We start from the raw sequence: 22,925 nt of genomic DNA, 5'->3' as shown, positions 1-22,925 counted from the left end.
ATTGTAGTGTCTTTTCTTCCAGAAAACTTGCATAAAATGACTTCCTCTCCTGTGAAAACAGTGTCCTGCTCTGAATGGAGCTTTAAAGGAGTAGCACAAATTGTAAGATGATGTATCTTGAGGCTGGGGCTTGGAGATATTCTGCTGCCTCCCAGAGCTTTGTGCAGACGGGTCTGCCAGGGTGGGAAAGGGAAGCCTCCTTTCTTTTTGGTAAGCTAGCATAAGAACAGGTAAGGGAGTCTATTTTCAAGAAAGCTAGATCTGTTTAGTACTCTTTCTGCCCCTAATCACTGTGGACAGCTCCAGCAGCACAAAGAGATGAAGGGCAAAGGCAGGATGCAGCAGGCAAAGTTAACATTGTATTTGTGAGTACAGTTGAGGATAAAAAAGGGATGAAATCCACGGTGAGGACCATCATGGTGGGGGAATAGTTCATTCTAATGGATTCAAGAGCTTTGGAGACCAAACTAACACATTTATTTTTATGTGCAGTTAAAGTCATAGAAACCTGTTTTGTGAAACCTCAGATTTCTAAAGAAAACCAGAAGCAAGACCTTCCTTGGTTTAAAAAAAAAAAAAAAGCATTTCTTCAAGCAGTTTGGACCTGTTTTCGTGTGTGTAAAACAGCTTTTTAAATGTCTATGTAAAGAGCATTGGGATTGCTGTTGGTGGTTTTCTGTGCTACTTGAGAAAGTAAGTCTGTATGTGTGAAACTCTTTTTTTTTTTGAGACAGAGTTTTGCTCTGTCGCCCAGGCTAGAGTGCAGAGGCGCAATCTCCGCCTACTGCAAGCTCTGCCTCCCGGGTTCAACGCCATTCTCCTACCTCAGCCTCCCGAGTAGCTGGGACTACAGGCGCCCGCCACCGTGCCCAGCTAATTTTTTGTATTTTTAGTAGAGACAGGGTTTCACCATGTTAGCCAGAATGGTCTCGATCTCCTGACTTCGTGATCCACCCGCCTTGGCCTCCCAAAGTGCTGGGATTACAGGCCTGAGCCACCAAGTCCGGCCAATGTGAAACTCTTTTAGAAAGGCCCAAGAGATTTTTTTTCAGTAGAATAAAATATTGTTGGATAATCACTGGTATATGAAGATTCTATTTCTGTTAAATTTGTTGAGTTTTAGGTGGCTTACAGTTAGTGACAGTAGTTGCACCCTCCATTCAACAAGCTTAATTTTACAGTTTAGGGAGGGAGGATTTATACTTTTGGATTAACAGCAAGAAAAATAGCAAAAATTAAGATGCATCTTAATTAGCACTTTCAGAAATTGTTTGTGGAATGAGACTGCAGTTACCAGAGCTCTCTGCATTCTGCCAGTGCACAAGCCTTGGAGTCCAGCCTATCTGGACTTAAGGCTCTACCACGCGCCACCAGGAGACTGTGGAAATGGTATTTAGCATCTTGGAGCCTTGGTGTCATTTGTAGATAAGGTGCGTGGTCCTGAAGTCCTGGACTTGTGGAGATGGAACGAAGCTTAGATTAAGTCAGATGCTTAGTGCTCCTGGCAACATGCCTGAGGAGCTGTCAGTGCTGGGTGCTATGGTTCCTGCCTGGGCACCCCTTCACCCTGCTGCAGTCCAGTCCCTTGGTCAGGTCACTTTTTTTTTTTTTTTAACTGCTCCTTGAGGAGCAGGACTACCCCAGAGGCAGTGTGGCCAGAGTAGCCCGGTCAGGTCACTTTGAACCCCAGGAGGCCTAGTAAACTTGCTTTGGGTGATTTTAGGGTTTAAGTCATCTGTAAGTGGTCTGCCCAGCTACCTATAAATCTATATCCATTAATTTTAAATTATGGATTAAAACATTTTAATTTCTAGTTATTATTTTTATGACTGACTTCCCCTAGTCACATTACTGAGCAAACTACACACATCTTATTGATCCTAAGAATTCTGTAAGGTAGATGTTTATTTAAAAAACACTGTGTTTACTGTGTGCAAGATGTTGTTTTAAGCACTCAGACATAATAACTTATTTGGTTTTCGTCATAACTTCATAAGGGCAAAAAAGGCAAGTACTATCATGTGCGCCGTCTTACAGGTGATGGGATTGAGGCACAGCGAGGTCAAGTTACGTGCCCAGGGTCACACAGACAGTAAGTGGGGTTCAGACCTGGACGGTCTCCTCCAGTCACTGCTTCCCTTACCCACTGTGCTCTTTTTTTTTTTTTTTTTTTTTTTGAGACGGAGTCTCGCTCTGTCACCCAGGCTGGAGTGCAGTGGTGCGATCTCAGCTCACTGCAAGCTCTGCCTCCCGGGTTCGTGCCATTTTCCTGCCTCAGCCTCCTGAGCAGCTGGGACTACAGGCGCCCGCCACTATGCCCGGCTAATTTTTTGTATTTTTAGTAGAGACGGGGTTTCACCGTGTTAGCCAGGATGGTCTCGATCTCCTGACCTGGTGATCCACATACTTCGGCCTCCCAAAGTGCTGGGATTACAGGCGTGAGCCACCGTGCCCGGCCAACCCATTGTGCTCTTATGTAAGAGCTGGGATTCCATGCATATCGCTGGACTCCAAGCACCTTGCCTGAGGCAGGATGCCATGCTACATCTTTTCAGCAAAGTCCTCGTTTCAAATTCTGCTGTAAAATGATCTCTTTCTATCTTTAGTTGGAAATCTAAAATAAACCGTGACTTTTTTTTTTTCTAACTTTAATTAATGACCTTTTTCCATGACTGTGGAAGTGCTTAGGAGCTAGAAGACACTGTCCTTGTTAAACACCAACTGACTGGGGCTTCCTAGCCCACTCAGCCTAAAGCTCAGCCCTCTGAAGAACCAATGAGGAAACCAGTGGGGAAACTGGGAACTGCCGGCCAAGCCTGCGTCTCCTCGGGGTCAGTGGCCTCACTGCATTCCATGAGCTTGCACAGTACCACTATGTCTTAGTTTTGTGAAGCGTTTAAATACTGTAAAGCCCTGTCACCTGATGTTTGAGCCCTAGAACATAATTGGTGTATGGTAAAAGCAAGTGATAGCCTTCCTTCTCAGATAAAAAAGAGGCCACTGACCTGCTTATGGTGAGATCCTGTCTGAACTGGGCCTGGGACCCCATCTCCTGACAGTGCAGCTAGCCTAGTTCTCTGTTTCCTGCTGCCTCAGTAACTGAATGTAGTAATTTCATTTGGAGCAGAGGTCAGCTTGTCTTTGGAAAAGCCTCTATTCAGCAGAAAAAGCATCAGCAGTATATTTAAAAGCTGCCATGTAATGACTATAGGGACTCCATTGAGCAGATCCTTTTCTTATCTCCAGATCTTTCCCCTCAACTTCCAGAGCATCTCCTTACACCTGAGATGTAGGTACCCCCAGCTCTGTCCCATATCCAGTGGCATAGTAACCAGGTGGCTTAGTGGAGCAGGACGCAGGACCCTCTGTTGTGGTTTGTGCCTGTGGGAGCTGCCAGAGAGAGGGCTCACCCCATGATTGCCTTCACCCCAGTCTCTCACATGCTTCAAAAGAGGGGTCTGGTGGGAGGGGCTGTGTTTAAGGGTGGGATCTGGCAGCCTGTCAAATCCTGGTCAGTTGGGATTCGACGGACCCATGACCACAAGCCTCATGGCCTTTCCTGTTGACCAGCAGTGGCAGTGGGAACAACTCACCTTTTGAAAATACATAGGAAGGCCGGGTGCGGTGGCTCACACCTGTAATCCCAGCACTTTGGGAGGCCGAGGCGGGTAGATCACGAGGTCAGGAGTTCAAGACCAGCCTGGCCAACATGTGAAACCCCGTCTCTACTGAAAATACAAAATTAGCCAGGCGTGGTGGCACATGCCTCTAATCCCAGCTACTCGGGAGGCTGAGGCAGGAGAGTCACTTGAACCTGGGAGGCAGAGGTTGCAGTTAGCTGAGATCGCACCATTGCACCCCAGCCTGGGTGACAGAGCAAGACTCCGTCTCAAAAAAAAAAAAAAAAATACACAGGAAAAGTTATCTCTGTGCTCCAGAATTCTCTGAAACCTGCTTGTCAGATGGACTAGAGGCTTTCGTAGAAAAGTCAGTTGCTTTTTGTTTTCTGAAAATCATTTTGTCCTGGGGAAAAAAAAAAGCCTCACTGCAGATAATCATTCTCTATGTTAGGTGTTAAAATCCTTTACACAGGAGTTGCATAGACCCCTACTGCCTAGAATGGTTCTTCTGAAAAGCTGCTATTTGCGCTGTGTGCATGGTTACTCATTGAGGGGCAGAGCTGCTCTCGGTGAGCGGTGGGTCTCTCTTTGCCCTGGCTGTGTGGCTGTGTGGTTGTGTCTAGGAAGTGTGAATCTCCAGTGTAGTGCTGTGGAAGAGAGGGGCAGGGAAATATGAACTCAAGAGGCGGTGCCTCAGTGCAGCTGCAGCTGTGGAGAGCTGTTGGGCTGTGGAGAAGGACGTGTATCAGCACTGGACAAGACTTTGTTCAAGTGCATGTAGATACAGGACGAGCTTACTCTTCATTTGCTTTTCGTTTTCTTAAGGAGGCTGTTTGCTGGGATTTAATATTGTCTGTGGTTTTTTTTCAGGTTCTGAGCATTTTTGCTCTTCAATATCCTAGCTACCAGAGACATAGGGAGAATGGGGCTAGAGGTGGGGGAAAGATTCTGAAATGTACCTTAATCTAGTCTCTTACCCAGTCTTCCTTGGACAGGCTGAGGAGTTGGCAGAACATCATGTAAAAAGTGGAACTAACTTTGCTTTTTCTAACTGTTCCAAAGGCTACAAATACCCCAAACTTGCAAATACACAGGCCTGCACACTTGAGCCTGTGTTCCTCCCATCCTTCTCCAAGAGATCAGAAGCAAGCTGAGGGCCCGTAGAAATTCTGCCAGCTTGGGAGGGTGTCTGGTTTTTCAAGCACAGTTGAGTGATTCAGAGTGAAGTAGGCTGGGTGAGATCCTGGGAGCAGAGCATGCCCCAGGCCTGTGTTAGTTTGAGGCAGCAGCAAAGGAGAGACCAATCTGTTTTCTCCTTCAGATGCAGATGAGTGGGTGAGATGGCTGGCTTTTTCCGGGTTGCCGCCAGCTGGAAGCTTTGCCCACAGATGTGGACTGTTTATCTGTGGTTTGCTGTGTTTTCTTTTTTCCCTAGGACAGGATGGGGGAGATGGTGGGATGGACAGAAAGCAACAACGACAACAGAAATTTGATTGGTTAGTAAGACAGGAAAGCCAGCAGGGAAAGCTGACTTCCCTTAATTGCCAAGAATGTTGAAAATTGTTTCTGAAAATTACCCCAACTCCTAAATTCTATCCAGTGCCTCTTTACTGAGAACCTTTACAGTGCCTTGTTTGAATAACGGGTGCAGTGATGGAGAAGAACCTCTTTACTGAGGCTAAATTCTATTCAGTGCCTCTTTACTGAGAACCTTATACAGTACCTTGTTTGAATAACGGGTTCAGTGTTGGAGAAGAGCATTGCCGTTGAGATACTTAAATAATTTAATGAGGGGGAAGGGGACAGTGATACATAAGCATTTAATTAGACACCATGAGCAGAGAATGCTATGGAAACCTGGAGGGGTGGGAAAGATCGTTTGGGGTAGGGTTTATGGGCTAGGAAAGGCTTCATAGAAAAGTTGACAAATGGGATGTTATTTTAAAGGTCGAGATGAAGTTGCACATTCCTAGGTGGAAGGAAAGCAAGGAATTGGGAGATTTTTCTATGAGCATCCAGCACTGACCAGAACTCCTGCCCTCTAGGGTTGTTAATGTTTCATCTCTTAGCCCCTGATGCACTGGTCACTTCAGCCACAGGGTCAGGAATTGTCAGGCCCCCTTTTCTCCATGTAGCTGTTTCCTTCCTTTAACTAGATCAGTGCTCTTAGCACAGAGGGATGGGGATGGGAGGGAAATACATCAAGGCAGGCTTTATATGTAGTTTGGTATACACCGAGTAGGGGTGAGAACCAGGATCATTTGTTTTATAGCATGGCAAATATGTATTGATTTCTTTATTTTAAAAAGCTTTATTGAGAACCAATTCACATATGACACAATTTACCCATTTTAAGTACACAGTTTAAAGGTTTTTTAGTGTATTCACAGACTTGTGTAACCACAGCCACAATCTAATTTTAGCACATTTTTACTACCCCCAGAAAGAAACCCTGTGCCAGCTCACAGTGCCTCCCATTCTTCCCCTGCTCCCCAGCCCCAGGCAACCACGAATCTCCTTTCTGCCTCTGTGATAGGTTTGCCTGTTGTGGCTTTTTCATATTCTGTAGATAGAATCATACACTATCTGGTCCTTTGTGACTGGATTCTTTCACTTAGCATAATGTTTTCAGGGTTCATCGATGTAGCATGTATCAGTGCTTTGTTCCTTTTTTATGGCAGAAAAAAAAAATCTTCCATTGAATGGATATACCACATTTTATGCATTCATCAGTTGGTAGACATTTGGGTTGCTTCTACGTTTTGACTCTTGTGAATAATGCCATTATGAATATTTGCATGCAAGTTTTTGTGTGGGTGTATGTTTTCATTTCTCTTGTACATATTCCTAAGAGTAGAATTACCGTATCCTATGGTAACTCCCTGGTTAACATTTTGAGGAACTGCCAGGTTGTTTTCCACAGCGGCTGTACCGTTTTACATTCCCACCAGCAGTGTATGAGGGTTCTAGTGGTTCTGCCTCCTCACACACACTTTTGTTATTGTATGTCTTTTTATTATAGCCATCCTATTGGATATGAAGTGATATTTCATAGTGGTTTTGATTTTCACTTCCCTAATAACCAATGATGTTGAGCATCTTTTCATGTGCTTGTTGGATATTTGTGAGGAAATATCCGTTTAGCTCTCCCTTTTTTTTTTTTTTTTTTTTTCAGTGAGTCTTACTCTGTTGCCCAGGTGGGAGTGCAGTGGTGCAATCATAGCTTGAGTAGCTAGGACTACAGGCTCCTGCCATCATGCCTGGTTAATTTTAAAACAATTTTTTTGTAGAGATGGGGGTCGTAACAGACTGGTCTTGAATTCCAGGCCCCAAGCAATTTGCCTGCCTTGGTCTCCCAAAGTGTTGGGATTACAGGTGTGAGGTACCATGCCTGTACTCTCCCATCGTTTAATTAGGTTATTTGTCTTTTTATTATTGAGTTGTAAGAGTTGTTTATATAGTTGAGATGCCTGACCTTTATCAGATGTATGACTTGCAGATCTTTTCTCCAGTCCTGTAGGTTGTCTTTTTACTTTCTTGATGGTGTGCTTTGATGCACAAAGTATTTTAATTTTGATGAAGTCCAATTTGTTTATTTTGTCTCTTATTGCCATCCTTTTGGTGTTGTATTTAAGAAATGGTTAAGAAACCGTTGCCTAGCTCAAGGTAATGAATATTTACTCCTGTATTTTCTTTAGCGAACTTTATAGTTTTAGCTCTTACAGCTATGACTTTGATCTCTTTTGGGTTAAGTTTTGTGTGTGATGTGAGGAAGGGGCCCAACTTCATTCTTTCACCTGTGTATATCCAGTTGTTCCAGCATCATTTGTTGCAATGATTATGCTTTCCTCATTGAGGAAATTAGCCATAACTGTGTGGTTTATTTCTTGACTCTCAATTCTCTTCCATTGATCTATGTGTTTAGCGTCAGTGTTTTTAAAGCTCCTTAAGTTATTCCATGTGCAGTCAAGATTGAGAACCATCTGGCCAGAGTGGAGAGTTTGGCTGGTTTGATTAGGAGACAGTACAGTGCGAGGTTTTTGTAATACTTCACTATAGGTGTGGAAACCATCATTCTTCACTAAGCCAGTGTTCCCTAACCTTGCCCAATGAGACTTGCCAGGGATTCTTGTTAACAACATAGATTTCTGTCCTCTATGAACTGGGGAGCACAGGGCCTGGTGGAGGGTAGGGAGGGATCAGCTTTGTGTGTGGCCTATGATTCTGGGCTCTTCCGTATGGACATTTCCTACCAGCTGCAAGTTCACCATAACCTTCAGGAACCTGTGTATTTAATGAACTGTTCAGATGAGTCTTATGGTCAGGCTAGCTGGGGTGATGCTAGGTCTGCCAGGCGAGACCATTAGAAGCCTGTGTACCTGCACTGCGGCTCATCCACAGAATTGCTCTTCCCAAGGTACTCTTGGAGTGATGCCATCGCCCTGTGATGCCATTGTCCTTGTCGTGTTTACTGTGCACACTTCCCTGGCCACCTTATTTAATATTGCCTTCTGCCAAATATGTACAAATACTGTCATACCCACAGTGCTTCCCCGTCTGTGTTGTTTGCTTTGTTTACATTACATAGCACTTTTCAGGAATAATTAATTTATTTATCTAGTCTCTATCTATACCACTAGATTGAAATCCTCCTGAGGGAAGGATTTTTATTTTTATTTTTTTTCATTTGAGTGCAATATTCCCAGCACCAAGAACAGTGCCTAGCATACAGTAGGCACTTGATAAATATTAAGTAAATGCAAGGGTATTATTGGAGAATGAAGGGAGGGACTTGTCTATTTCAGCATCAGTAGTCATTGTGCTTGTTTTGAATGTCATGGTGCTGTGAATCACGGAAATAGGTGTTTCTGTCTTTGTATAGGCCACTCAAAAATCATTGCCTAAGCCAGGTATGTTGGGACACCCGTAGTCCCAGGTAGTCAGGAGGCTGAGGTGGAGGATTGCTTGAGCCCAGGAGCTTGAGGCCCGTTTGGGCAACATAGTGAGACCCCATCTCTTATAAAAAAAAGTCATCACCATATTTATGTCCATTTTCTACTAGGTCTGAACTAAATGACTTATGTGTCACGTACTAACTTCTAACCTTTTCCCCCCCAGTTTAATTTATCTTGCTGTATTGTGTGTATCTCTGCAAACTATCTAAATCTTCTTTGGAAACTGGCTGGCTGAAAGGAAGTACTATTTAATCAGATTTGATGAGAAGGTCTTAACTTCAGCCCTCTAGGTCTGGGAAATTAAAACCTTGGATTCTAGGTGGTAGAGGATAATTTTTTTTTTAATGAATTTCTTTTTATTTATTTATTTTTTTCCTTTTTAGGATAGAATTTTTGCGGCATTTGAAGAGCTTTTTCCAGATTATGTTTAAAATTGAAACCAAGCCATGTGGTGAAGAACTCAAGGGTGGAGATAAAGTGCTGATGACCTGTGTTGGCATTGGCTTCTCCAACCTTAGCAAGACCCTGAAGTGATAACCATCACAAGATAAGGCCCCAGTGCCTACAGACAAAGCAGAAGCTGCCACGGACACCAATGGGACCAAGTCCAAATGGATTAATCCAGGACAGAATAGCCACTTGCTTAATTTTCTGTGAAGAAATATCAATATACAAATAAAAGACATCCCTGTAGCATGTGGTTTCCAGCTGTTTCTCCAGTGGCATTGCCATTGCCCAGGAGGGGCCCAGTCACCATGAGAGCTCCCTTGCCTTACCTGGAGGAAGAATGTTCCTTCAGGCCACAGTCGTGCTGCTAGAATAGTCTCATAGCTGCAGTTCAGCTGTGCTTCCTCAGCCTACTATCATAGGCTTCCTTGGCCCTCTGTCATATGGCTGTTTTCCAAATCTGTGGAGTCTGTTACTGTTCTTTCTGCAAGGACTCACCTCCTTGAGCCTTGGTTTTTGTTGTAGGGATTAAATGAGATAATATGAGTGGCAGCTCTTCATGAGTCCTGCAGTGCTAAGCAAATGTCAGAAATTGGTATATTAGACTATTTATCTTTTGTCTTCTGAATGGATTGCTGTCATGGACACAGACACTGATCTTCATCTGGTTCATTGTATTTATATGTGACGGATGGGTGGCTGCAGGGGTCCAAGTAAGTTATTGGGATTTTTTTTATATTCCAGGTGTGCTATACATTCTTATTTTATTTTCACAACAGCTCTGTGATGTAAATGCTATCTCCATGAGAAAATTCATAAAGGGTGTTTTGTTCCTTTGAAATGTATAATGTAAAGACATTAAATCTCCTCATTTAAGGATCTAAGTGTAATAGAGTCAGGGTCTGGGATTTTACCCTTGCAAGCTAATAAGTTAGATTATTACCTTTTTATTGATGCTACCAGAAGACATGAGGATCCTGGGTCAGAGATAAAGAACTTTACTCAGCATAGCAAGCAGCAAGAACTTCGTGTTTATATTGGTTTCCCCTGTCTCACAGTGGACATGGAGGGGCCCAGGTAGATGCTATGCATGTTACAAGTTTGCATCATAGCCAAAGAACTTGTTATGTTTGGGGACTCCACCTATTTCATGGCAAGCCTGTTGTTTCACGTGCAGAGATTACTTCATCCCTTAAGACTGCCTCCTGCAAACACAGTTTTGAGAAAGAACCCAGGTAAGAGCCTGCCCAGCAAGAATATGCAGGAATACCAGGATCCATGGCAGATTTCCCCTGCCAACTAATAGAGTCTGCATTTGATATGTGCATAGGCTTGAAGTTTGTAGAAGGGGAAAGATGTACTTCTTTCTACTTGAATTCCAAATGGTGTCCTCCCCCGGGGGTGAACTTCGCCTCATCACTCCCTCTCGGTACCTTTTTCTTTTTAAGTGAAAAGGGGCTAGAGAAAGGCTGCGCTTTGATGTCTAGGGGTGTGGGAGGATGTGGAGGTAGAGAGTTAACCTTGAGGAAGGCCAGGACATTCTGGACTATGACATTCTACTGAGAGCTTTACATACTGTATTGGTATTATGCTCTTGGTATATAACAAATGCTCACAAACTTAGTAGCTTAAAACAATACCTCTTTATCATTTCACAGTTCTGAAGGTCAGATATCCAGGCAGGGCTTGGTTGGATTCTCTGCTTAGAGTCTCAAAAGGCTGATATCAGGGTGTGTGTCACCTGGGCTGGGCTCAGCTCTCATCTGAAGGCTCTGGGAAAGAATGTGCTTCCACCTCATTCAGGTTGTTGGCAGAATTCAGGGTTGTAGGACTGAAGTCACCTGTTTTATTCCCATTTTTCTTGCTGGCTGTGAGCTGTGGACAACTCTTAGCATATAGACAGGCACTGCCCGTATTTCTGTTCACTTGGTCTCCCCTACCTTCAAGCTGGCAATGGTGCATGGAATCCTGGTACTTTGGATTCACCTTCCGTTTGATACCAGCTGGAGAAAACATTGCTTAAAAATGACTCATAGCACAATAGTCCTACCTGGATTATTTCCCTATCTTAAGGTCAACTGACAACAGCAATACTAGATTTGTGTTTAAATAACCAGGGGCTGGGAATCGTGGATTACCATCTAAGAATTTTGCCTGCCACACATACTGCAGTCTTACCTAGTGCCGCTGACGTTCGAACTCAGATCTGCCCATATAGAGCTCAAATCCAGAACTAAGGGGCACATTGCTTTTGGAATACCACATACCTGCCGTTCCTTGTACAAGCTCTGGAAATGGTGCTGTTGGTCAATGTAGGGTGGCACATAGAGGCCAGGCAGATTACTATAAGCAGTAGAGGGGATATGTGCTACTGTCTGCTGCAAACCTGGAAGTGTCTGGTGTGGTTCCAGCCCTGCATTTGGCAAAGCTGCTTCTGGAGTTGGAACATCTTGCAGGAATGATGATGGTATTGCCAAAAAGAGGACAAATTTAATATTTATTTAAACAGCTCACTCCCAGCCCCTTCTCAAATTCCCAAGAGAAGCAATGTACCATTCCTTCGGGAAGAAGTCATCCTTTGCTGTTTGCTGGGACATCTTAGAGACTATTCAAATCCTGCATTCTCTTCCTTTTTTCTAGCTTAGCTCCTGGTCGGTCCACTTACTTGCTGGGGTAGCTTGAAGCGAGAGATTCCAGCGTTTTGGGGCTTGGTTTTCTATCTTGGTCTGTCTGTTCCTTTCTGCTGATAGAGATAGACCATTCTGAGTTAACGGCAGCAGTTGTTCAATGGGACTATGAGTTTTTTAGGCAGATAAACCTGTGAACTTGTTGGGGGTCATGGCAGAATCATTCTTTGCCTTCTTGTCATCTACAAGGCCCTGCTTCTGTCTTTCAACATCCTTTAAGTACATTCCATGCAGACTCCAGCCAGCCTCCATCATGATGATTTTACCATAGTGGTCAAAACAGTTGCTAAGGGGTGGGAGGAAGCCAGTGTATTGCAACATGACATGTTGATTGGGAAGGAGCAACAGAAGGACCTGCTGAATTACACATTGCCCTCACTGGGCAGCTAAGCCTCAGGGGTTTTGTTCTTTTAAAAAAAAATTAAATTCTTTTTTGAGTCAGGGTCTCACCCAGGCTAGAGTGCAGTGGTGCAGTCCTAGCTCACTGTAACCTCAAACTCCTGTGCTCAAGTGATCCTCCTGCCTCAGCTTCCCAAGTAGCTGGGACTATAGGCATGAGCCACTGTACCCAGCTAATTAAAAAAAATTTTTTTAGAGATGTTGTCCAGGCTGGAGTTTTTGTGTTTTTGTTTTTCCAATTTAATTTTAAGTTCTGGGATACCTGTGCAGGACGTGCAGGTTTGTTACATAGATAAACATGTGCCATGGTGGTTTGCTGCACCTATCCACCCATCACCTAGGTATTAAGCCCAGGGTGCATGAGCTATTTATCCTGATGCTCTCCCTTCTGGGTTTTCTTTATTTTAAAAAATCATTTCCAAAAAAGTGGTAAAGGATAGCTAATCACAGACCCAAATTATAAAAACAAAAATTCAAGTTGTACCGTGGTGCCTGTCCTCACACCAAACAGCAGAAGACCATGAGGTGGCCATTTCCTGTTAGGTCTTTGTGTTGGGAGGCTGCTAGGTGAGACCAATCCTGGCACTTAGTTTTATGGCCCCTGAGTAGAAGAGTTGAAGGTGCTAGAGGGAGGCAAAGGAAGTAGGCAGGATGGTGTACAGAAGGCTGGAAGCAGTCGATGAAATCAAAGGTAGTTGGGGACACTAGAGCATCAGTGAAACAATTTCCAAAGTTTTGGCCGTGCCTGAGGTGAGGGTGGAGTTCAGCTGGGGGAGGCGGAATCAGAGTGAGCTAAATAAGTGGATTTACTGTGCCTTCGTTCCAGGGTCTTTGGAGTAGAATGTGGGGTTCTGTTGACCTTCCCAGTTGGTAGTGTCAGACCTGGGGTGTACAGGTGGCAATTTTAGTCTGTGATGAGTAGGAATGCAGCACTGCAGGGCCTGTGCCCACCCAGGATCTCCATTGTCCCTTACTCCAGAGTGGACGAGAAGTAGTTCGCACTTGGGTTTCCATGTTCAGATGGTGCTGGCCTGTTCTTTAGAAGTGACTGAAAGTTTAATGGGATTGTCAACAGGCAAGCTGGGCCTTTTTGTACTTTTCTTGGCCACATCTAAGAGGCCATTTGAGTGGAACGCTTTATCAGTGTTTGGCATCTAACAAAGGCTGAGCCACGTCACTCCTTTACTCCAGCAAATGAAAGCTGTCCGGTTGTCAGGGGTTGCCCAGGTGTGGGGCTGCCCTCCTTCCTGGTCGCATTTGGCCCGTACCTGTCAGGTAGTCCGACCCCCAGCCCTGAGCACAGGCCTGGGATCAGCACCTGTTTTAAAACATCCTAGATATTTCAGGTATTCAAGTGTCTCTGAGGGCTCGGGACATTCTTTATTCCTGTTTCCTCCTCATTCCCACCCCTCTGAAGAGCCTTGTGTCCAAAAATCCTCAGATTGCTTAATTTGTTAATTTATTTCTGCCACAATTTGGGACATTACATATTTCAACTGATATAGAAATCAGAGGCCAACTTAAAGACAAAAGATAATGAATGAGCCTGGCTAAAAGATATGTGCCTCCGTGTGTCTTTTCCCTGAATACCCTGTTACTATGGCTGTGATAGAGTGCTTGGGCTGCTGCCGGACTCCCTGGGGGCCATCTAGGCAACTGGTCTCCGTCTTGGGAGAAAATGATGCCCCAAAGGTAAGGTCAGCTGCTGCTTCCTGCTACATCTGGGATGGTGAACCATCCTGAAGTTCTTTGTAATCTTCAAGGAAGTCTGTTAGTGTTTGAAATGGTACCTGGCTTCAGTTGTGGCAACCCAACCTCAGGCTGTTTTAGGTGCTGTGTGCAAGCACTTGTTTCCTGGACCCTCCCACATGCTCCCCTCTTGGTCCTAAGCTCTGTTTTGACCACCCTGCTATTTTACCCATTCATTAGACAATGCAAGGCATCGTGCCTAAGATCTGTAAGCTTTGAAGGACCTATGAAATGCTTGCAAGAAACCAGGAAAAATAATCCTGGCTGCAAATCATGCAAAGAAAAGAGCAAGAAAAATATCTACAAAATAAAACGCTGTACAGCTTAATTTTTTTCAGCTTAATTGTTAAAATATTGAGAATAATATAGGTGAGAATTTCTTTTTTTCATAAGAATTTATAGTTTTAGTATCTGTTCTGCCAAAGTGAGCATGTCACAAGAATTTCTAAGTGCATGCAGTGATTACCAAGGAATCATCGCTAAGCACATTGAGTTGCTGATCACCAAGCCATTTAAAAGGCAAAATTATAAATAGCTTTTCAGAGATTTGGGATAGGGCTACATTTTTTTTTCTTTCTTTCCTTTCTTAAGTTTTTAAAAAATAGAGACAGGGTTTTGCTGTGTTCTCAAATTCCTGGGCTCAAATAATCTGCCAACCTCAGCTGCCCAAAGTGTTAGGATTACCGGCATGAGCTACCACACCCGGCTGAGCTACATTTTAATATGTGTGGTTCGATAATGCTCTCATAACACACCTAGAAAGTAAAACCATCTAAGCCTGCCCCTCCTCCTATGGAGCCACCTCCTCAGTCTTAAAGCCTCAGCTGCTCATGAGGAAACCCTCTATCCTCACAATACACCCACTGCTACATGTTCTCATAGATGCCTCTCCCCGTCCTTATCTTAGTACTCACTGCACCCTGTCGTTGCTTAATTTTCCTCTCTCTTCACCTATGGTGGTAGGGGCCATCTTTTAAGATTTGGTGTGTCCATGATCTTAAAGTTTTTAAGTTTCTATTAAAAATCAATTATATTATTTGTGAGAGAAGTTTTTGGTTTCTTTTTGAAATACGTAAAAGAAAGCTGGCTGGCTTCTTGAATTTTAGTAGTGCATTGTGGAAATAACACAGGCTTAGGAATTAGCTATGTTTGAATCCCAGCTGTGTTACTAGCATTGTGCTGGCCCTCTGTCCTTCTGACCCTTAGTTTGCTCATCTGAAAATGGGAATTACCTTGTGCCCACCCTGGGATTGAGAAGATTTATTAAACTTGTGTTTGTGATTAGGATTCTTTTTAGTTGTTTGATCCTTGGTAAAGATTCAAAGCAGATTTCTGCATAACAGGTTAATGTCAGAATGAGTCACAGCATTTATCTTTAACATCTAGTACTTGGGTGTACTCAGCTAGAAGACCAGAGACAAGCTATGGCACCTACATGTGGGTTGAGGTCAAACTGTCTCATGACATATGTTACAAGAGTTAAAGAGAGGGCCTACAGGCATCTCAGTGAGTTCACCGTGTTCCAATGTGGAGTGCCAGGATCCATCTAGTCGGCACAGAGGAGAAAGCCTGGCTGACCTGGCAGGTCCTGAAGCCACTGTGTACACCAAACCAAACTGAGTCGTAAGGAACTCCATCCTTTCCTCTCCCACCAAGAAAGGAAAAGAATTGTAATCTCTAGTTGCCAATTCTGAAATTTTATGTGTCAGCCTACATTTCCTGTAGCCAGCCTGGGGCTGCATGAAACATCATGTAGTAGAAAAAGTCAAACAAGCCTAAGGCTCTGGTCTTGGGTCTTCTGCCTAAGGCACACCTTTGAGCAAATCATTCAGCTTTTTGAACCTCAGTTTCCTCATTAGGATATGAACAAAACCTACTGCAAAAGACTGTGAAGACTAAGCATGCGTAGTGTACAGGCCCTGGCAATACTAGGCATTAAAAAACTGTGAGTTGCCTCCTTGACTGGTGGCAGAGCGAAAGATTAGGTTTCATGAGTCCAGAGATACAACAGGAATGTGGAAGTCAGTTTAACTTGGGTGAGTCCTAAGGCTTTGAATTGAATAGAACATAGTTGCAAATAAGAAATTGACTCAAACAGCAGGATTTATAGGCTTTTTAAACTGAGAAGTTTAGTAGCGCATTTAGCTTCAGGTAAAGCTGGATCTAGGGGTTCAAACAATGTCATCAGAATTCAACTCTCAGGCTGAGGTGGGAGGATCACTTCAGGCCAGGAGTTCAAGAATTGAACTCTCTCCCATCTCTGCTTTCTGTTGTGTTGTCTTCCTTCTCCAGCAGGCATTATTTTTCATATGCTGTTTTTTTTGGCAACCCTTAAGTACTGGATAGAGATTCTCTACCCGATACTGAATCCTAGCTGTGTCAGTAGCATTGGGCTGGGCCTCCATCCTTCTGACCCTTAGTACCCTCATCTGAAAATGGGAAATATCTTACCCACCCTGGGATTTATTGGGTAGTGATTCTCTCTATTCAATACTTTAAAAAAAAAAAAACTTTTAAAAAAGCTATCAGAATTGTGTCTCCCTCTTTTGAACACAGAGCACCCCAATTGACCAGATCTGGGTCCTGTTCTCATCCCTGGAGTGGTAATGATGTCAGCCTCACCTAAATTGTATGGACTAAGAGGAAAGGAAGAGTTGATTCTCAAAGGGAAGTCTCAATGCTTTTATAGAAGAGACAATTGATACGGGATAGGAAGAAGGAGCAGTTGTCCGCTGTAGACTACATTGCCTAATTCCTTGAGTATTCTCAGAAAGATGCCCCACAATACTGCCTGCCCACCACCATCTTTCACCATCCAGAATCCTCCAGCATTATGGTATAGAATCGAGTAAACAAGGATGAATTCACCTTAACAAATGATGCCCAACAAAGGCAAGATCATTGGACTCAGAAGGCCAAAGTTATCTTGGATGCTTGGCAAAGATTTGTTATATTAGCCAGTGGCATTCTTGGGCTAGAAGTGGGAGCAGTACTCTGGATGGTAACCCAGAAGGAGGAAAAGTGGCAATGACCAATTCCATGTGTGGGAGCAGCATGGGTGTTGTGGGCCAAGAGGAGGGGTCGGGGCACAGCGTAAAGAAAAATGTCAGTTGATGCTCTTGTTCTCTGTCATGGTCCTGCCTTTTCTTTTTTCCTTTTTTTTTTTTTTTTGTCCTAAGACAGAGTTTCACCAGAGACAAGCTATAGCACCTGCATGTGGGTTGAGGTCAAACTGTCCCATGACATATGATACAAGAGTTAAAGAGGGCCTACAGGCATCTCAGTGAGTTCACTATGTAGCCATGTTGCCCAGGCTGGAGTGCAGTGGCATGATCTTGGCTCAGTGCAAGCTCTGCCTCCCAGGTTCAAGTGATTCTCCTGCCTCAGCCTCCTGAGTAGCTGGGATTATATGTGCCCACCATGACGCCTGGCTAATTTTTGTATTTTTAGTAGAGATGGGGTTCCATCATGTTGGCCAGGCTGGTCTCGAACTCCTAACCTCAGGTGATCTACCTGCCTTTCAGCCTCCCAAATTGCTGGTATTACAGGTGTGAGCCACTGCATGGTTCTGCTTTTTCTAACCTCTGGAAAACAGATTCAGGAGCTGGGGAGGAAGACCAGGATTTTTTGCCCATTGCCAAGATCATGAATTGATGGCAACAATGTCAAGAGCTACTGGTGGAAGAGCAATGAAGACATATCAAACCTGTGACTCCTCCAGTGGGTGGGAGTGTGAGAGGTGCTTCTCATTTTCAAATAATTTGCACTATTTTTTTTTTTTTTTTTTTGGAGACGGGGTCTCACTCACCCAGGCTGGAGTGCAGTGGCATGATCTCGGCTTACTGCAACCTCTGCCACCTGGGTTCCAGCAATTCTCTGCTTCAGCCTCCTGAGTAGCTGGGATTACAGGTGCCCGCCACCACACCTGGCTAATGTTTTGTATTTTTAGTAGAGTCGGGGTTTCACCATATTGGCCAGGCTGGTCTTGAACTCCTGATCTTGTGATCCACCCTCCTCTGCCTCCCAAAGTGCTGAGATTACAGGCATGAGCCACTGTGCCTGGCCCGCACTATTTTTTACAGTTATATGTACACACATATATATTTGTATATGTATATATGTTAGTTTATATTAAGAATCCCAGGTAGAACTCCAGCAATTTTCCATCAGCCTCAAGGCAAATAAAGATTGGGAATCCTGGCTAAGTGTGGTGGCTCATGCCTGTAATCCTAGCACTTTGGGAGGCCAAGGCAAGTGGATCACTTGAGGTCAGGAGTTCAAGACCAGCCTGGCCAATATAGTGAAATCCTGTCTCTACTAAAAAGACAAAAATCAGCCAGGTGTGGTGGCGGGTGCCTGTAATCCCAGCTACTCAGGAGGCTGAAGCAGGAGAGCCACTTGAACCTGGGAGGTGGAGAGGTTACAGTGAGCTGAGATCGTGCCACTGCACTCCGGCCTAGGCAACAGTGAGACTCCGTCTCAAGAAAAAAGATTAGGAATCCTCTTTGTCTCACTCCTCTGCACCCTCAAAAATCAACAACAACCAAAAACTACATATGCAATTTACCTGTGGCAGAGGCCTCAGAAGAGGCCACAAAAGATGCCTCAGGTGACCTGCTGCAATGCTGGGCAAGTGGCTTAGGCCCTTGCACATTACCCATTTTCCAGGGCTGGGTCCAGGCTTCTGAGTCAGAGCACTGTGCTCAGCCTCCAAATTAGGGTCTCTTTAGGGCCAGTGTAGTGCTTCCCAGAGGAGGTTCCATGATACACTAGCATCATAAGCCCTGAAAAGGGCTTATAGAGGTTTTGAAAATGCAGCAGTCTCCATCACAGTGTACATTAACAGAGCAAACACTACAAGAAGCCTTGCAACTGAAGCTTTGTTTTACCTGCACTGTTCAAACTCACCTAACCATGGAACTCTCCCTACCCTGGAAAAAGAGAGAGAGAGAAAGAGATTATTTGCATTATGTAGTGCTCTTATTCTGCAGATCACACTTTGGGTGTTCCTGGTCTGATAGGATTTATTGATGAATACAGAAAATATAAGCTCTTGCATTCTTTTTTTTTTTTTTTTTTTTTTTCTGAGACACAGTCTTTCTCTGTCAGGCTGGGGTACAGCGGCGCGACCATAGCTCACTGCAGCCTCAACCTCTCCTAGGCTTAAGAGATCTTCCCACCTCAGCCTCCTGAGTAGTAGCTGGGACCACAGGTGTGTACCACCACACCTGGCTAGTTTTAAAAAATCTTTTGTAGAGATGAGGTCTTGTTCTGTTGCCCAGGCTGGTCTCAAACGCCTGAGCTCAAGTGATCCTCCTGCCTCGGCCTCTCAAAGTGCTGAAATTACAGGTGTAAGCCACTGCACCCGGCCAGCTCTTGCATTCTTGATTGGGGTATTTGTGAGAAGCCAAGTAGTTGTCAAGAATCTAGGTGGAAAATCCAGACTCATATCTAACCCTGGCCCCAGCCCTACAGCATTGAAGACCCCCACACATGAGCTTCGGATCAGTGGCCATCAGCCCACCTGACTCTGTGCCATCTTCCCTTACTGTCTGGGCTTCTAGAAATTAGAGGGGCCAGGTATGTGGATAGGGTTGGATTTTGTGGTGTTTATATGATTATTACAATGTCCTCATTTTCTTGAGAGTTACACAGACTGTTGTTCTTTTCCTCTTAGCTCAGATGCTCAATATACCAGGAAAGCTCACTTTAGGTTCTCAGCAAGAAGTTGGAAGAGGTCAGGGAGAAATCCTTGGGGAGGAGGAACCAAGGAGATATGAAAGGTTTCTGGAAGTCCTATGGTTACTCTTAGGCCAAACCTGAACCTTGAAACACCTAGATTTTTAGAGGATTCAGACCAGGACACCACCTGCTATCACTGAGATGCAAACACATGGTCCTTGAAGCAATGGACCTTGTTGCTCAGAATGGGGAAAGAGCTTGAGCTTTTTAAGTTGGCTTTTGGAAAGATACTCTTGTACTTAAGCCCCTGCTTGACCTGCTTCTCTGTTAATGGGCTCTCCAGAAAAGAGCTTGGCTTATACTCTCTGAGTGTCTTCTTCAAGATGTAGAGTTAATGTCAGTGCTTTTAAAATCTGTTGAACCTGTGTGCCCAGGATAAACTTTTGCAGCTCTTGACAATCTGAGTGAGTTCTATTTGTAGTCCTGAGTTTTGTCTTTGGGAGTGCAGAAGGTGAAAGAGATCTTGAATCACCTGGACACCCACCTGAGAAGAAGAGTGAGAAAGGAAGTGGATAACAACCTCAGGTGGAAGTAGTGTGCTCTGAGTACCTTTGTTAACAATGCTAAGAAAACAGCTTTGGCAAAGTAAGGGGTGCTGTAGGGAGAACAGGAGTGGGTTAGCTGCTCCAGTCCGTCGAGGACTGTCCTACTTGTCTGATCTGTTTGCCGGGGATCTGCATGCCCCAAAAGGACTGTTTGAATGCTTAGCACATAATATGCTTTGTACATCTTGTGAGACTATCTTTCCAAATTTTAAGAACCATTGTTATTACGGATAATATACAAATGCATTTTAAAGCATTATTGAATTCATACTTATTTCATTGTGTACTTTTTGTTTGTTTGAGACAGGGTTGCACTCTGTTGCCCAGGCTGGAGTGCAGTGGCATGATCGCTGCTCACTGCATACTTGGATTCCTGGGCTCAGGTGATCCTCCTGCCTCAGCCTCCTGAGTAGCTAGGACTATAGGCATGTGCCACCATACCTGGCTAATTTTTCAATTTTTTGTAGAGACGGGATCTCGCTATGCTTCCCAGGCTGGTCTTGAATGCCTGACTTCAAGCAGTCCTCCCTCTTCTGCTTCCCAAGGTGATAGGATTACAGGAATGAGCTACCATGCCTGGCCTGTATTTTCTCAATCAACAGATTCTATTATTCTATTCTACTCTTGTATTCTATTCTATTCTATTCTATTCTATTCTATTCTATTCTATTCTATTCTATTCTATTCTATTCTATTCTATTCTATTCTATTCTATTCTATTCTATTCTATACAGAAACAAGTCTGTGAAAATTTTAGATGCTTAAAAGAGGTCCTTGTGCTTTCTTGAAAAGTGTTACATTGTAAAATTGCTTGCCCCGCAGTAGTCATCTCTGGTTAGTTACCTATCTTGGTTATGTAATTATTCTGAAAGGTTCTGGAAAGTTTGAACTTCTTGCCACAAACCTTGACTGTTTGCCTGCTTTGGAGGGTAGGGTTAGAAGAGAGAAGAGGGCTCATCACTCAGAGGGCTGAAGTTCCATTTAGCGTCACTGATCTCCTGATACTAAAATGTCCAAGCTGAGCCTCCCTGCTTTGATATAAAGTGCTGCCTCCTTCCCTCAGGATGTTTCCTCCACAAAGCAGCTGACTTCCAATGTGGCAAGAGCTCCTATTTTTCTTGACTCACAATTGCCACTGCCTTATGGATTTCAGAACACTTCCATGAACATTGTCCCATTTCATCCTCACAGATACTTCTCAGTTTAGGCTTAGAGAAACTATCAGACTTACTTAAGATCACACAATTAGTGGAGAAATTGCAGCAAGAACACAAAACTTTGGGTTTCAATAGCTCTGAACCATGACATATGAGTGTCTTTATTAGGTCATACCTTACTGCCCTTTCAAATGGGCATTATTTAAATGTTTGCTCAATATCTGTTTAGAGATGAGAAGATGAACACCTGTGAAAGAAGGGTAGAAAAGGAAGATGTGGAGGCAGCACCCAGTTTTTCACGTTTTCCTCAGAAAGACCAAAGCCCAGCAGCTAACCGTGGATAAATTGATTATCTTTTGTTACTCAAGCATTCCCCTTAGAAATCATATTAGGACTTTTTTTCTTGAGTGTAAGTGACTAAAAACAACTCAAACAGGCTTAAGCAAATGTATTGACTCATTTAAAGGAAAAGTCCAGGGATGTACCTCACTTCAGGTATAAACTGGGTCCAGGGGCTTGAATGATGTCACCAAAACTCATCACTTTTGATCCGTCCTCTAGTAGGGTCACCCCACTGATGGCAGCAAGAAGTCATCAGAAGTTCTTGGCGTGTATCCTATCCTCTCAGCAGCCCCAATAAAAAGAATCTTTCTGACAGTTCCCAAAAATGTCCCCAAAGGGTTGAATATCATGGGATTGATTTAGTTATTTGCCCAACTCTAAATCAATCACTATAACCAGTAGTGGTTGGTCAGATTGGCCACATCTGGGTGCATGCCAGCTCCAAGAGCCCAGCACACTTGGACCTCCCGTACCGCATGAGCTAAGAATAGGAGAGGCGGTCACCAGGGAAAATATGGCTTCTAGTGCCAAAAGACAAAGAAATGGATGCTGGGCAGTCCAAAGCAATGAATTTGTACTGAAGAAATGTTCCTCTAGCCCCGAACACCTGGCAGCTTACCAAAATACTGCTTTAAACAATATTCCAGACACTCCCTCAGCAGAATTCCAGTCAATACAATTTTCTCTATTCCACTGCATTATAGTTTGGTACCCTGGGCAGCTTCTCAGCTAAATCCCCTTTATTCCAACTCTGTCTTCGGCAGGTGAGGAAGTTGCAGAGTAGAGGGATTTGGCCCAAGTCACACAGCCAGGATAAGGAGGAATTCAAACCAGATCCTGTTCCCAGACCACTGGCTACTGAAACCAGGAAGCACTGCTGACCCTGACACTTGGGCCAGCCCAGCAGCACGGGCTCGCTTGTCCCATGACCCAGCCAAGTTCTGTTAGGACCCAAGATTGGTGTAGATTATAGCACCAAAAGATCTCCAGGTTCTGGAATTGGTCCATTTTGGCCAGTGCTATGGTCTGAATATTCGTATCCTCCTCAGATTCGTCTAGTGAAATCCTAACCCCCAAGGTGATGGAATTAAGAAGTGTGGCTTTAGAGAGGTAATTAAGTCTGAAGAGCAGAGTCTTCATGAATGAGATTAGTGTCCTTATAAGAGACACTTCCCCCCTTTCTTTTCCACCTTGAGGACACAGCAAGAAAGCACTACCTGCAAACTAGGAAATGGGTCCTCACTAGATACTAAATCTGCTGGCACCTTGATCTCGAACTTCC

The 22,925-nt window shown here is 44.1% G+C and overlaps 1 protein-coding gene across 4 annotated transcripts in view; it reads left to right on the top strand.

Moving 5' to 3' along the window:
* The window catches only part of RCL1 (RNA terminal phosphate cyclase like 1), a 64,924-nt gene extending 55,023 nt beyond the window's left edge, over positions 1-9,901 (top strand). For all 4 annotated transcript variants that reach the window (XM_004047769.5, XM_055350624.2, XM_019034056.4 and 1 more), the window contains one exon: positions 8,959-9,901. In XM_004047769.5, coding sequence (XP_004047817.2) covers positions 8,959-9,109 — 151 coding nt within the window. In that variant the 3' untranslated portion in view covers positions 9,110-9,901. The remainder of the gene's footprint in view (positions 1-8,958) is intronic.
* The last annotated feature ends 13,024 nt before the right edge of the window (positions 9,902-22,925 follow it).

This window comes from Gorilla gorilla, chromosome 13 (assembly GCF_029281585.2).
Source record: "Gorilla gorilla gorilla isolate KB3781 chromosome 13, NHGRI_mGorGor1-v2.1_pri, whole genome shotgun sequence".
NCBI lineage: Eukaryota > Metazoa > Chordata > Mammalia > Primates > Hominidae > Gorilla > Gorilla gorilla.
Note: the sequence above shows the minus strand (reverse complement) of the source record. Positions and strands in the feature narration are given on the sequence as shown.